Source organism: Melospiza georgiana, chromosome 2, assembly GCF_028018845.1.
Source record: "Melospiza georgiana isolate bMelGeo1 chromosome 2, bMelGeo1.pri, whole genome shotgun sequence".
Taxonomy (NCBI): Eukaryota; Metazoa; Chordata; class Aves; order Passeriformes; family Passerellidae; genus Melospiza; species Melospiza georgiana.
In genome coordinates this window covers 83,062,703-83,076,984 of record NC_080431.1, presented here as the reverse complement: position 1 = coordinate 83,076,984, position 14,282 = coordinate 83,062,703, and the positions used below count along the sequence as shown (strand labels likewise).

The 14,282-nt window shown below is 41.1% G+C and overlaps 1 protein-coding gene across 2 annotated transcripts in view; it reads left to right on the top strand.

Moving 5' to 3' along the window:
- Positions 1 to 504: 504 nt before the first annotated feature.
- The window catches only part of SLC22A15 (solute carrier family 22 member 15), a 40,597-nt gene continuing 26,819 nt past the window's right edge, over positions 505 to 14,282 (top strand). For both annotated transcript variants that reach the window (XR_009116011.1, XM_058045478.1), the window contains exons 1-2: positions 505 to 655; positions 13,855 to 14,067. Coding sequence is in view for 1 of the 2 variants with exons in the window: in XM_058045478.1 (XP_057901461.1) it covers positions 569 to 655; positions 13,855 to 14,067 (300 nt within the window). In the remaining variant the exon portion in view is untranslated. The remainder of the gene's footprint in view (positions 656 to 13,854; positions 14,068 to 14,282) is intronic.

The following is a 14,282-nucleotide window of genomic DNA, read 5'->3' as shown; positions in this document are numbered from 1 at the left end:
GCCTTCCTGGATGACCCTGGACGGCGGCAGCGCAGCTGCTACGCGGACAATGCCATAAAACCGGGAACACCTCGCCAGCACGGACCCAGTGCAGCCTTCTCGCCCAGCGTGCTTCCGTGGTCTAAGCCAGGGTGCAGAGGCAACACCTCTGTGCCCTTTCCCCTTGCCGAGAGCCGTGCCCAGGTGCGACGGCAGGAGGCACATCCCCCAGTGCCGAGCTCACTGTGAGGGCCCGGCCCGAGGCGCTGCCGCCGCCCGCCGCCCCTCACGCCCCATCCCAAACCGCTGAATCCCGGCCCGCGCGCCTGCGCTGAGGCCGCGCGCGTTTCCGCTTCCCCGCCGGGCGCCCGGGAAGGAGGGAGGCGGCCGCATCCCGGCTGCTCTCCCCGGAGCCTGCGCATGAGCGCCGCATCGCGCCTCCCGCCCTTCCCTCCTTTCCCTCCTCCTCCTCCCTCTCCTTCTGCTCCAGCTCCGCGAGGGCCCGGCCGCCGCTCCGCGCCCCGCCCCGCCCCGGGAATGCGCTGCTCGGCGGCCGCTCGAAGGAGCTGCGCGGCGGGCGGGGAGCGGGATGGAGGTGGAGGAGGCGTTCCCGCTGGTGGGGCAGATGGGCCCTTACCAGGTGTACCTGTGCGTCCTGCTGGCCGTGCTCCTCCAGGTGAGAGGCCGCCCTTCCCGCCCGCTCCTGTCTCCTGTCCCGAGGGGGAAGCAGTGCCGGGAGGGGGAGGCTCTGGCTGCGGTGGACAGCTGTTCCCAAAGTGTTGGCTGGATGTCCCTGCGGGGAGCGCTGTCCGCTGCGAAGGCTGGTGTGGGAGGGCTTCTGCTGGGGGCTGCTGTGGCACTAACACGTCCTCCCCTCTGGGTCTGTCCTGCAGCAGCTGCTGCGCTCCTGGGACACAGGTGAGCTCTGCCCAAAGGCAGCGCTCAGTTGGGCAGAGTGAATTTGGGGCAGGCAGCTGATGCTCTCTGCGCCGCATTTCCTGGGCGGGTACACCTTGTGCCACTCGGGGAGCACGTCAGGAGCTGGTCAGGTGAAGGGCTGGCTGAGGTTAAACGGAGGTTTCCGTGACCTGGACTGGAAGACGTGGAGTTCTGTAAGAGGCTCTGCTGGGAATCCTGCGCAGCCTGGAGTTTATGGGCTAGGCTGGGAATTTCTAGGTTGCATGTGGCTTGATTGTCACTGATAAAGTGACAGGTGGCCACTGATACCTCTGTATGCAGAAGCTCTCGTGTAACCAGCTGACAGGTGATGATTGCTTATGGTGCTTTGATTTGCCCTGACTTAGCTCTTAGAGTACAGGGGCAGTGTCTCTCCATTAGGTATTGGATGAGGCCCTGCATTTTGGGTAGTCAGGTTTGCGAGATACAAAGCTGGAACTCTCTTGAGTTTCGTGATAGAAGTGGAGTCCAAAATAACAGTAGAGTGCTAGAGGAGAGAACACTCTTCTAGTGCTCTAGAAGAGACAGGCTCTCTGGAGACAGAGTTTCAGAGCCTGCATGTACAACTGATGTGCTCTGCAGCCATGTTTGTCACCCTTCAATTTCGTTTCATCTTTGTGCATTTTCCTGTGAGGACAGGAAAGGAAGACAAGAATAATACATGAACTGTCACAGTCAGGCGTAGGACTGAAGTATGGTTTGAATCTGAGAGAAGTCTGATTTACCCCATGTTAGCTTCACAAACTTCATTGTCATGAATTCAGCTAGGCTGATATGTGCTGGGTTACTTCCACTGTGGCAATTTAATAGTTGCAGGAAGGAAGAGGGGAATGTAAGTGTCCTCCCTCCTCTGCTGACCCATTTTGTACTAATCAAGAACTGCAGTCATGAGCTGTGAGACTGAAGAGGTCTTTTCGTGGCAACCCCTACTTCCCCTAGACTGACCAAAATATTAAGATGCTTTATGAGATGACCAAAGAAGATTAAGATGCCCAGTCCTGTTGGATGGGAGCTCTATACTGGGTTGCAAAGTTTTGATGATAAACAGCAAAAGCTTTGTAGGTTTCTATTTCCTTGTTCTTTCTTTTCGTTCTTTCTTTTCTTTCTTTTCTTTCTTTTCTTTCTTTTCTTTCTTTTCTTTCTTTTCTTTCTTTTCTTTCTTTTCTTTCTTTTCTTTCTTTTCTTTCTTTTCTTTCTGATTTATATGATTTAGCTGATAAATTCTTGAATTTAGACATTGCTTATTCTGCTGGCCAGCTGGCTAGTAAATGTATATGTTCACTGAAGATTAAGAATTAAGGAGGCAGTAGTTACTTCTTTTTCCAGTGCTGGTCACGTTCTGGAATGAACTGCAAGCCATGACAAGTGCTCTGTCAATTTCCAGAATTTTTAGTATGGGTCATCTGTTCCATAATGTTTGTGTTCGTTTGTTTTGTTTTTAATGGATTAACTTGCATTTCTCATGGGACAAGTAAACAGAAAAGTCTTTGCAAATCCTGGAACTAATTCAGAATAAATAAAGAAGGATAGCAGGTTTGCAGGTCTGCTTTTTTTCTTCTCATGTTATCTTTAATTCTTGAACTGTACCAATTGAGTATCATCCTCCAACTCATAGGCTTTCTTTACTTCAGATCATGCAGGCATAGGAGTCTGTAAGGAGTTTAGATGTGAAGCTTGTTGTCTTTCAGTTCATTGGTAGATTTGGATTTATTCATCTGGTTCCTGCTTGGGTGGTTGATTGCTCTTTGTGTTCCTTTATTGGTGCCAAGTTACATAATGTGTCACTGGGAGGTGCGGGAGTGAGGCTGAAGGCAGGTTCCACGAGTGGTGTTAATCTTTTGTCTGGTTTATCATCAGCCTTTGGAGGATGGACCCAAAGGTAAGTGATGTATCTTGTGTGTGTGATGTAGAATGTAGATCTAGGAAATCATGGGCTCCTGTAGTGGATTAGATGCAGCATATGGCAGCAGAATGAGAATTCTTGGTAGTCTGTATCACTGGCTGTGCCATGATTATTCCATTTTGTTGCTAGTTTCCCTGTCCCCTTCCATGTGCTCCCGCAGCTGGCCTATATCTTTATGTTGGCCTGTTGGTATAAAAAATATTTCTACATTCTTAAAGGTAAGAACACCCAATGTGTGAAAATATTTGTCTGCTGTGTCAAGTCCCTTCATCTTTGTAGCCAATATCCAGACCTTAGACTTTGTGCTTTCCCTTCCCAGTAAGATTCCCGGCAGGTGCACTGGCTTTTGTTGTAGACTTTTATGCTTTTTCATCTTTGCATGTTATTAATCTCTTTGAGTTTCTACTTTATAAGTACTTTCCTTCGTTTTAGTTGGTTTTTTAAATATAAATTTCTACAGTAAGCTACTTGCACCAGCTAGCCTTAGTGATACACCAGTGTATCTGGTCTCTGAATTCTAATTACGGACATAGTTTAGTTCACATACCTTCTTTGTGTCAAGCTCTACCAAACACTTCTGTCTGTAGGGGTGAGACTTTCCACACGAGTCAATTTTAGGTGAGCTTGAGTGAACTGATACTTGATATGTGGAATGAGCTTACTGACATTCTGGCAAAAACCTCCAGGTTGCTTCTAATTAGAAAAATGTTTTTCTGTGTTATCAGTGTAAAACTAGATAAAGTGTGAGTCTTGTGGGCTCCTTCTTTCATCCTCCCTGATTTCTATTATCCTCTGCTACCTGCTGCTGTTACTCATTAACCTGCTGAGCTGTTATTATATCAAGGTATGTCTGGCTTATTCACTACCAAGTTAATAGGAATTTGGAAGATTTTTAGGTGTATTCTATAGCAATAGTTGCTGACTTTATAATGGACTGACAACAGAGAAATGTTTTTCCAAATAACATGGAGTTACAGAAACACCGGACTTACCTGAAGAATGTGAAGAATGACTAATGATGTGAAATTAAGGCTGGATTAGTCTTGCATTGCTAGTATATCTTTAAGAAAGTGAGGAAGAAACAAAGGGAGCTGATAACTCTTAAAATACTTAGGACTTTATTTTGAGCTTAAAGTAAGTACTCAATGCCTGTTGATTACCGGAAAGGTTGTCACAACGTTTTGAAGAAATTATACTGAAGTATTATTAAAGAATAGTCTTTTGGTGTTTAGTGTGTGTAGCAATGTGAGCAAAATCCCACACCATGATCAGATACTTGAGAGCACACAAACATACTTAAAAATAAAAAGTTTTTTTGTCTCTTGTGGTTCAACATACCTGGTTGAACGAGTCTGGCCTGTGCCAGTGAGTTGGAGCTACAGGATTGCCCAAGCCCAAACAGAATGGAGATGTGCTCTTACTGTGTCTCCACTAAAAGGCTTTAAAAAACATGTTAAAATTCAGAAGGGAGTTCTTGTTTGCACAGCTGAAAAAGCCTTTGCCTTGAGTAATGTGCTTTGCACAGTAATATGGATAATTACCAAGGGTGGTGGTTCCCATCCATCTTGGGAACTCCTTACTAACTGAGAGGAGGATGTAAAAACAGTTAAGATAGTTACATCAAGTTGCTTGAATAACACCTTTGCCTTAAACTGTTTGTGATGCAGTGCAGCTGTAATGAGTGTTGTTGCTCACATCACTTTACTAATGACAACAATATCATGTATGACTTATGTCATTACAACATCCCAGTGCACAAAGATGGTCTTTAATCCTCTGCACAAATGTTTTGAGGGAAAGCGCATTCTGGGGCATGTGGCTTAAGTACATTCCAGATCTCTAGAAATAACTCAGAAGGAATAATGTCCGTCTTCAGACAGGATGCAGATGTGATCCCCTCTGTAGCCTTGCCTGTTTCTTGACATTTCTTATTTATGCCCTGTGCATACTCTACCTCTTTTAATGGCATAAGACATCACTCTATAGTTGCAATGACAGTAATGAAATACTTGGTCAGTGAATCTTCTTTTGATACTTACATTTGCTTGAATCTTTTAAACTCTTCTTTGAACCAGCCAGAACTGAACAACTGTACATTGAACAACTTATTCCCAGTCCTTGATGATATATACTATTTGAACTTCTCTAAATAGGAAGCGCAAAACAAACTGGAAATGTAATGAACAATTTAAAATTAAGAAAGGAGAGGGATATTTCACAAATTGCATTACAACTCTGGTATAGTGTGCTGCAGTTGTTCCAGGGGCATCATGACAGGGACGGTGTTTACCCAAAGTTACTTGCACTGTAACTTAGACACAGTTCAAGTACAGGTGTCTGAAAGGTAAGTGAGCAAGGTGGCAGATATAAAAAGGATTTTCAGAATTTCTGTGTAATCTTTTTTGAGTTTGATTTCCTCAATGTTTGTTTTGTTTTCTGTATGTGGGAGAAGTATGAATTTTAAGTCTGTCTGATTCTCAATAAAGCAGAATGTGTGTCAGACATGTGCAGCCACTTCCGTGGAGGAGAGGCTTTAGATGTGGCATGAATACAAACATAAAATGTAGGGACGCAAATGTTTTTCTTAAGGAAAGCTTTGTATTGTCACATATTTTTGTGCATTGTATCCTAGTCAGAGCATGCTTATTCTGAAGGATGTTGTTGCTTTCCATGTAAATATGATGAAGGCTTTTAGAGTACTTGCATCGCTGAATATAAATCCTTGTTCTGGTATAGCATACTCCTCTTTGGGAGGACAAGTAAATGAGGTGGGTGTGAGTATGTAAGCTATTGATGCATAAAGATGTGCTGCTACTGATTTAGCTAAGAATATTTCCATCTGAAAACTGATGAAACTGCTAAGTGAAGACAGATCCTACCATTTACTTCAATTGGGTGGGGGGAATCTTTCAAGAAAAAAAGGTAGTTCTTGGTTCACACATGACATTTGATTTCAGTGGTGCTAGCCAATAATCCTTGGTCTGTGTCCTTCTTTCAGATCCATAACTAACTTACTTAAGAGAGACAATCACCTGCCTTTAATGTTATTATATTTATAACATAAATATATGTTATAAATATATATAACATATGACATATAACATTAAAAATATGAATGCAGCTGATGCAGACATTGTAGTGTTTTCTGAAGATAACCTAAAACAACCATGCTGGGCTGTGACATGCCTTATTAGCAGTGTGGTCCTTAACTGTCAGATAGATTGCAGAAATCTGGATGCTAACAGTTGTCTCCTTACTGATGAAATTTAAAAAGCTAACTTGCTTCTGTTTGTTTTTTTAAAAAAGAATCCCTAGTGGAGGGAAGTTAGGAACATGTAATCAGCTGCCTACGCCTTCATCTTCCCTTAAAGTTATGTTGTGTCTTAATCAAACCAGCGCACCATTCACATACATTTATCTATCTGCTTTACATTTATCTGCAAGAGTATGATCAGAGCAAGCTCGAGGAGAGAAGAAATGTGAGCTGTGACTTCAAGACCTTTCCTTCTTTAGCTGTATCTGAACTGCAAAGCACGTGCAGTTGAGCTCATATTTAGGTGTTTTTAAGTGCCAGTTGCTGGATGTTCTTGCTCTTCTAATGATCACAACATTCACTCTGACACTAAACCACACATTCTGTGTGGTTTCTGCCTGTATAAACACCTTTGCTCAGCTTCTGTAATTTAACTTACAAGGCTGACTTCATCCCAAGAAGATGCCTGTTCAGTGTGCTGTTGTGAAGACCTTAGCAGGACTACTGCTGATGGGCGTAGCAAGAAGCGTGAGTTTTGAGAGAGGCACAGAGCAGGCATGCTGAAGGCTTACCTACAGAGGGAATGTAGTAGAGTATTCTGCCTGTTAAAAAAAAAAAAAAAAAAAAAAAAAAAAGCAACCCCAAAAGCAAACCAAAATCCAGCTTTCTTTTTTTAAAAAAAGTAGAAAGGTGGCTACATGGTGTGTAGAGTGAAGTTGTCAGAAGGCGTTTGCTCTGGGGCTCTTTGCTGGAGCTGTGGCTGAATGCCTTGATTTTTGCAAAGTCTTTTTACCAACAGGGAATGGAAGGTGCCTGCAGGCACAGTGTCAATAGTGATTGTCATCTTTGTATGGGCTGTGGGTACATATGGGGAGATATTTTCAGTTTCTTAATAATAAAGTTGTTATTATGAAGACTACTTGGTGCTATGGGATCATATTTGGACTTGCTGAGCAATCCCATCTTCTGCTGTTATGGGATCATATTTGGACTTGCTGAAGCAATCCCATCTTCTGCTGTTTGCCTTTCAGTCTGGCAAACTGCAATCCATCCAGCCAGTCTGTCCTCTAAGCACCCTTGGAAGAGCAGCCTGGGAGTTAACAGGCAAAATTCTACTGGGTAGCAAACACTATGGGTTAAAAATATTTGTATTATGACACATTATCTCCCCTTCCTTCTTTTCTGCCCCTGTGTACACACAGTCTCTGACTTGCCATGTTTTGTAGGCAATAAATTACCTGTGTTTTTCCACTAGCAATATCAAGGCACTCCTCACTGACACGTCTCCATTTTAGAGGCTCTAAATTCCTTTCCTCTTGGGTGAGAGAATTAGTAGGTGTGTAATTGAACTCAGAGTAGTTGTTTGCCACTTGCATGAGGTAGTTGCTCTTCATTTCTGATAAAGTTTTGTGTTCTCAAATGTCTTTGTTATTTTAACTGGAATAGTTAATATAACTACTTCTTTAAGACAGTGCTTCTTGTGTATTGTTTACATTAAGCAAAACCTGTTTGCTTTTTCCAAGTGTTAGCCCAGTGGGACTGGAGTCCCTCTGGAGCAATAACATCTGTTTTCTAGGTCTTGTCTGTTTACAATATGATCTCTGACTAAGTTTGCAGTGTAACCTGGTTAAACGTAGTGTTTACCTGGTCTTTTTTCCAGTTGTGGTGGGCTCAGGGTGAAAGGGTGTTAAGAATTTGCCTTGGAAGGCTTGATGAAGGTTTTGAGATCCTCATATAAGGAAAGATGGAGCGAGTTGTGTGTGTAGGTTACAAAACTTTGTGGTGTGATGTTTAGTTAGTGATGTCTTAAAAATATATAAATATCAGAGTCCTTTAATATCTTTCAATTTGTAGACCCTTGACAGACTTCCTCCTGAAGAGGTTATGCCTTTTTACAGTAAATTTAAGAGTGCTGAAACAGTTTTGTAATTCTTAATTATTTTTCTGAGCACTTTTAAGAAGTAATTCAGTGAATTCTGAGGCCTCTAAGCTGAAAATTAATGGTTTAGCAAGTTCCACAATGTAACTGGAAAAGCGTATTTTTTTCAGTTCTGGAGCATCACACTACTATTTCATGCTCTGAAATAGTAGTAAACAGAAGACATTTTCAGTTTAAAAAAACCCATAAACAAAACACAAGTAGATCTAATTGCTTGCCCTCATGCAGGTCCTTAAAATGAATAAATAAATGAAAGTAGCTTATACAAATGTCAGCATTGTCTTTTAGTCTGGATACTTAAACAAGAACTTTGGAAGTAATCACTAAATTACCAAGTTAAATGCTTGAGCCAAGAATGTGCTTTTCTTATAATCTTAGCAGAACTGCCTCTCTGAGAGCAGGATGCTCACCCAGTATTCCTTGGCAGTGTCCCAAAATGTCATGCACAGGTGAGGACTTTGATCTCTTAAAATACTGCCTGTGACTCAGGTAAGTTTATAGCCAACACAGACTGCAAAGTATGGAGAGAAAGAGGGGCAAACGTGAAATGCAGACAAAAGAATAATCATGCTTGTGGAAGCAGGACTAAACCCTGCCTGGTACTTGTCAGCCCACAGTTCCTGCTTTTTTTGCCAGCAGTTGCTGACTATTTTTCATGTTACCCTATAATACCATTGGGATGGTCCCCTCCTGGGCTTTGCATTATATTCATAAACTATTTGGATAGTTGGAACTGGAGGGGGAAGCTTGAGGGGCATTTTCCACAAACCTTTCGGAGGTGAGGCTCTAAGAGTTGTGGTCTGCTGTGCAGTGTTTGTCTCCATTGTGGATGTTAAAGAATTTCTAGGTTGAAGTTATGTAAGGTTTTGGACAGATTTTGGACTTTTTGCTGTGGATTTTGGAGGCCAGCAGTTTCAGGCTTAAAAACTCTAAACTGTGTAGGTTTTCTGTTTTCTCTGTTTGTCTGCAGAAACCCTAAGGTCTTTCAAAATATGTGTCCACTCTGTCCTTGGTGTCACAGGTTATAACAACCAACAATGGTTGCATTCTGCATGGGAAGTATTTCCTGTCAGAATGGGTCTGGCCTTTGTAAGGAACTGAGATGTCATGTTCTTCTGCACATGGTGATTCTTTGCTTTAACTACAGCTTTTCCTCTGTCTTACTGTGTTCTCCCTCTTACCATGCCACCAGGAAGGGAAGGATACTTTCATGGAGGAATGTGTTGTCAGCAGCAAAAAATAATTCTGAGGCATGAAGACATTGTAGGGCTTTTCTACATAGGAGTTGTTGAGGAGAAAAAATAATGTGAATTTAAAGCCAAATCACCCTTTGGAGATGACTTAGAGCAGATGACATCGTCAGATTTTCAAAAATGAGGTTGCCCTCCAGCTTTTCAGCTGCTTATCATGGGTTCAGAAGAAATTACTCTAATCCTGAACTGTAACCATCTCTCTATCCAAAGCTTCTGCCAGAGCAAGGTCATTCATTGTTCTTCCTTAATTTCTGTCTTTCCTCAGGGTGCAGTTTTAATGTTTCTGTATTGGAAATGTCAGAAGTTACTGTCTTACTCATTATTTTGTTCAGCAATGAATGCTTCCACTGATACTTGTCTAGAATGACCAGGCTAGTTGAGAATTGCTGATGAGCTGACTAAAACATGTTGAAAGCTCCTCTTCCTAGAATCGAAGTCTTGCTTTTGTTTTTTCATTTGTGCTTCATAATGGGTAAATTATAAGGTCTAAAAGAGTTTCTTACATTATTTTTGTGCTCATTTCACTATACACAAATGAAACTTTAAATTCATTCTTCCCCTTCCTTGCTAGTCTTATTGGAGGTTCTGCGTCTTTCTTGGTTGTAATTTATTATGAAAACAAACACCTGGAAAACTGGTCACTTCTGTTAATATTATTTTAAAGTTAATTTCAAAGTGTATTAGTGAAATAGCTTGAACTGGCTAACTAAAATCCCTTCTACTTAGCAGGGAACATGAAAGTTTACAGGTTATTATGGCATTGCCTTTTAATAAATTCCCTTACACCACAGTCTTCTAATTTAGGCAGACTATAAAATTTTAACCTAAATAGAATATTGACAAATAGGAGAAACTTCAACTAATAGAACTCTAAGCATCTCATCATCAGTGACTGGGAGCTGGTGCCTTTCCCCCTTTACTTGGTATTCATCCTGATTAATACAGATCAGTGGAGGGAATTTGGTAGGGAACTGTTAATATCCATATAGAGCCAATTAAAACATTTTATGAAAGGGAACTATACACTAAATGACATATATTTGACTTGATTTGGGTTATAGAACAAATGCAAAATCAAGGGCTTTGTTTGCCACAATGCATATTATGTAGTCATTTTATATTTTACGCAGTTGTTATATAACATTTCTATTTGATTTGTTACTGCTTTGTGTTGTTCACCAGTCTGCACAAGTATGTTACTAATACTAAATGCAAGCATTTAGAGTTCTTAAGGGAGAAATCTTCAGATTCATTAACACAACTCTTACTTAAATGAAAGCTTTATTTTGTAATTAAGTCTAGAGTTTCCTTCATCATGTTTTTAAAATCACTTCTAGAAAATGCTTCTGACCTTGAGAATTGTCAGTGAATTTTGGGGGTGTTTTGTGGGCTTTGTTTTGTTTCCACAATGAGATTAATAGGGTTTACTGTACCTCTTATCCAGAATACAAGGCAGGTGCCCATTAGGAAAGAGAGTTTTGTATCAGCAGTGATTCAGTGAACTTGAGTATAGAACAATACTATTTGATAATATCAAAACACATCTCTATCTTCATGTGGTTTGCTGAGTGCACAAATCAATTGAAAGTGTTTTTGTCTTTGTGATATCCTTAGTTGCTGCACCCACTAGGATGTCAAAGGCTGATTATTGCTGTAGTGTTTCTGCATGTGCCTGCAATCACTTATTTTTCTATTCAGTTTTCTACAGCTGGTTTCACCTCGTGTAAAAATGGAAAATGTTATGTTTTCCTTCTTGAAACCAAATGTCTTGAGGATTTATCTTCTTGACCTACTTCAAAAATATGCTTATTATTTCACAGGAACAAAAGCAAGGATGTTATCACTTAGCCATGGCACATAATTGTCTGAGTGAGTCAGTGTAGGGGGATGCACCACACATCATGACCTGTAATTCTCATTTCTCAGTAATTTCAAGTTGTTCTTGAGAGTACTGTATCCACACATCCCTAGCAACGTGGTCACTCAGCTTTTTAAAATCTCTTTTCCCATGTGATCTTAGTCATTGCCTTCTTTCCCAGATGAGCTCTTTTACTTTTCGTTGTTGTCGATCTAGAAGTTGTTCTTCAACTTAAATAATAACACTCAACTGTTTGTTTTTCCAAATTTCTTCTGAAAATGGAAACTTGAAAGAGAATTATTTTAAAAAAATATTTATCTACCTCCTGCCACTAAAGTAGCAGTTTATCAAGTAGAATACAAAGAGGAGCTAATGGGAAAAATTGCTTTCAGATAATAACTCGAGGCTCTGTTTTAGCTTAGTAGTAATTCTCATTTAGATCTGGGTGTAACTCCAGCTGCTCAGCTGTTGTGCAGAACAGAGCAGTATTATCTGGTGTTGCTTGCATCAGAATTGAGAGGTCCTCAGGCTGCTTTTTTTGTACCCATGGTTCTCCCAGTTTTGTGAATTATTTGTGAAGCAGCCTTCTGAGAGAACACACGTCCTGTGGGTATGTTCTTCCCAAGAACATGGGGAGGAGATGCTGGGAGCAGAGCAAGGACTGTTCAGGAGGTACCCAAGTAGGGTTTGAAGGTTGGAGAGGCATGAATGAGTTTGGGAGGAAGGGTTTGGTTTGTTTTATCAGGAACCATTGTGCCGAGTACAGTTCATCAATAAGGGCTTGAGATGAAGCAGTTTTATTTGGAGAGTGTGGGGCTGTTACTAACAATGCCTTTTGTCTCTCTCAAGACTTCATGATCCATCTTCTCTGGCAGAATTTGTGCCACTTCTATATTCAAACAGGTCTCGAACCATGGGGTTTTAAGCTGTAGTTGTAATGTGACCTATGAATATTCTTCTCAGCAAACAGCAGCAAACCAGCTCTGGACCAGACTTGAAATGTCTGGGTTTCCGGCAGTTTTATTTATTTTTTCCTAAACAAAGGTGACTTGATCACTATTTAGACCTTGTGTGTATCTGTTATTATTTAGGTATATTAAAAAAGCATGTGTGGTGTTCCTGTCTCTTCTAAAAGCAAAACAGGTCCGCAGAAGTTAGAAAGCCAGCAAAGAATTCATTTTGTCAAAACTGGGAAGGATTAGATATGAAAACATGGTGAGGAGATCTAGCCCAAATACCGAATTAGAGGAGTGAACTGCACAGGTGGAAGGAGAAGATAGAAGAGTAATATATTGCATTAAAGAATAGGGGTTTTCTCCTCCTTAGCACATCCAAATAGCTGTAGGAATGTGCCCCCTGTTGACGGAGTGACAAAACTGTCCTTTGTTTCCTGAAAAAGGAAAAACGCCCATGAGTTTCTCTCCTCAATTAGGTAGAAAGACACCTCGTAGTACCTTGGAGACTTCACCTCAAACTTAAGGATAGCAAATTGGACAGAAGCCCTAAAGTCCCGCCTAACTAATTTACTAGAAAAAGAAGAGAACAAAGGAACTAATTGATTTTGTGAGGTGATTTACCAAGAGCAAGAACCTCTTGTCCTGGCTCGATTTTTCTCTGTAAAAAGCTTTGTTATTTTGCCTTTTATTAAAACTTTTCTGTTTCCAACACTGCCACAGAAGCCATCCTGCTGATTTTATGCCATTTTATGCCATGTGATATAAATCTCCAAGAGCCTATAAGACCTGGCTTGAGGAGACCCTACATCAAATAGCTTTTCCTCCATCCATGATCTGTACCTGCTGTGGGTGGGACTTGGGGCTCTCTGACTGAGGGAAAGGTGTCAGGAGGGAAACTTCTCTCAAATATTGCACACATAAAAAGTGCAAGAACCACTTTGTTGAAGCTGTGGTTCTTCAGTGTGTGCTGTTTGGTAAATAAGGGCTATACATGACATCTCATAGTGGCAGAAGACAAATAGAAAAGTAGGAATGCTTTTAATACTGATTCAATCCGGCTGTGAAAAATGTGTATTATATGATTGGCTTTTCGCAGATATTAAAATGAATATTATATGTGTTGTGTTAGAAAGTAATGCTGTATTAATTCTCTTAAGTAGTGTATTAAATACAGTTTTAGGTTATAACAAAATGTTAAAATAGAAACTATGCTATGTAGGATAGTTTTTTTTAAAGAATGGACTCGCACTGAGATAGCAGTCACAGGACACCTAAATCTTTCAGAGAAAGAGAATTTATTGCTCCATTGTCAGGAGAAATGAACTTCTTCCCTCCTCGCTCGGGCAGGATCATGCCATTAGGATTATGAGGAAAAAGTTCATGATGACCAGACAGAATCCTGTGTTTGGATGGAATTTATGCATCATGTGTGAGATATATGAATATGCTTAAAAGCAACAGGCTGTTGCTTTTAAGAGTTAATCCTCTGTTAATATGTGTCCTTTTTGGGCTTATGCTGCCCAGAAAAAGGTACCCGGACGTCCGTAACTCTTTGTTTCTATTGTCTCATATTGTCCTAAATCAAATTGCCCAAATTATTATTACTCTAATTGTATTACTATTTTTATAATAATTTTATTACTGTTAAACTTTTAAAATTTTAAACTAAGTGATTGGCATTTTTCACACAGCTGTGGAGGAGACATTACTTGGATTCAAGCTGAGCATCTCTGATGTTTTTTGTCTTTCACACCAGCTCTATGTGGCCACTGAAGCCATCCTCATCGCATTGGTGGGTGCAACTCCTCCCTACCAGTGGGATCTCCAGGGGCTCTCAGCTAATGAGAGCCATGGCAACCACTCAGTGAGCGAGCAGGGAGCTTTTGGGGAATGGCTTCTGACTGCCAACAGCAGCGAGGTGCGCGAGCACGTACACTTCAGCAGCAACTTCACGTCCATTGTCTCTGAGGTGAGTCTGAGTTGTGCTCGGCAGTCTCGTGTGTGAGTAGTAAATCTTACTGAGATGGTTTTGGGGGTCTCTTTGTACTGCTGTTTCTTGCATACTAATGGATGTTTTGATTAGCAAATGAAATGTGCTACCTCCAGCTAGAGCCCAGGTAATGTGCTCATGTCTTTACTGGCAACAAAAGCTAGCTTTATGTTGCTATGCAGATCTTGATCAGT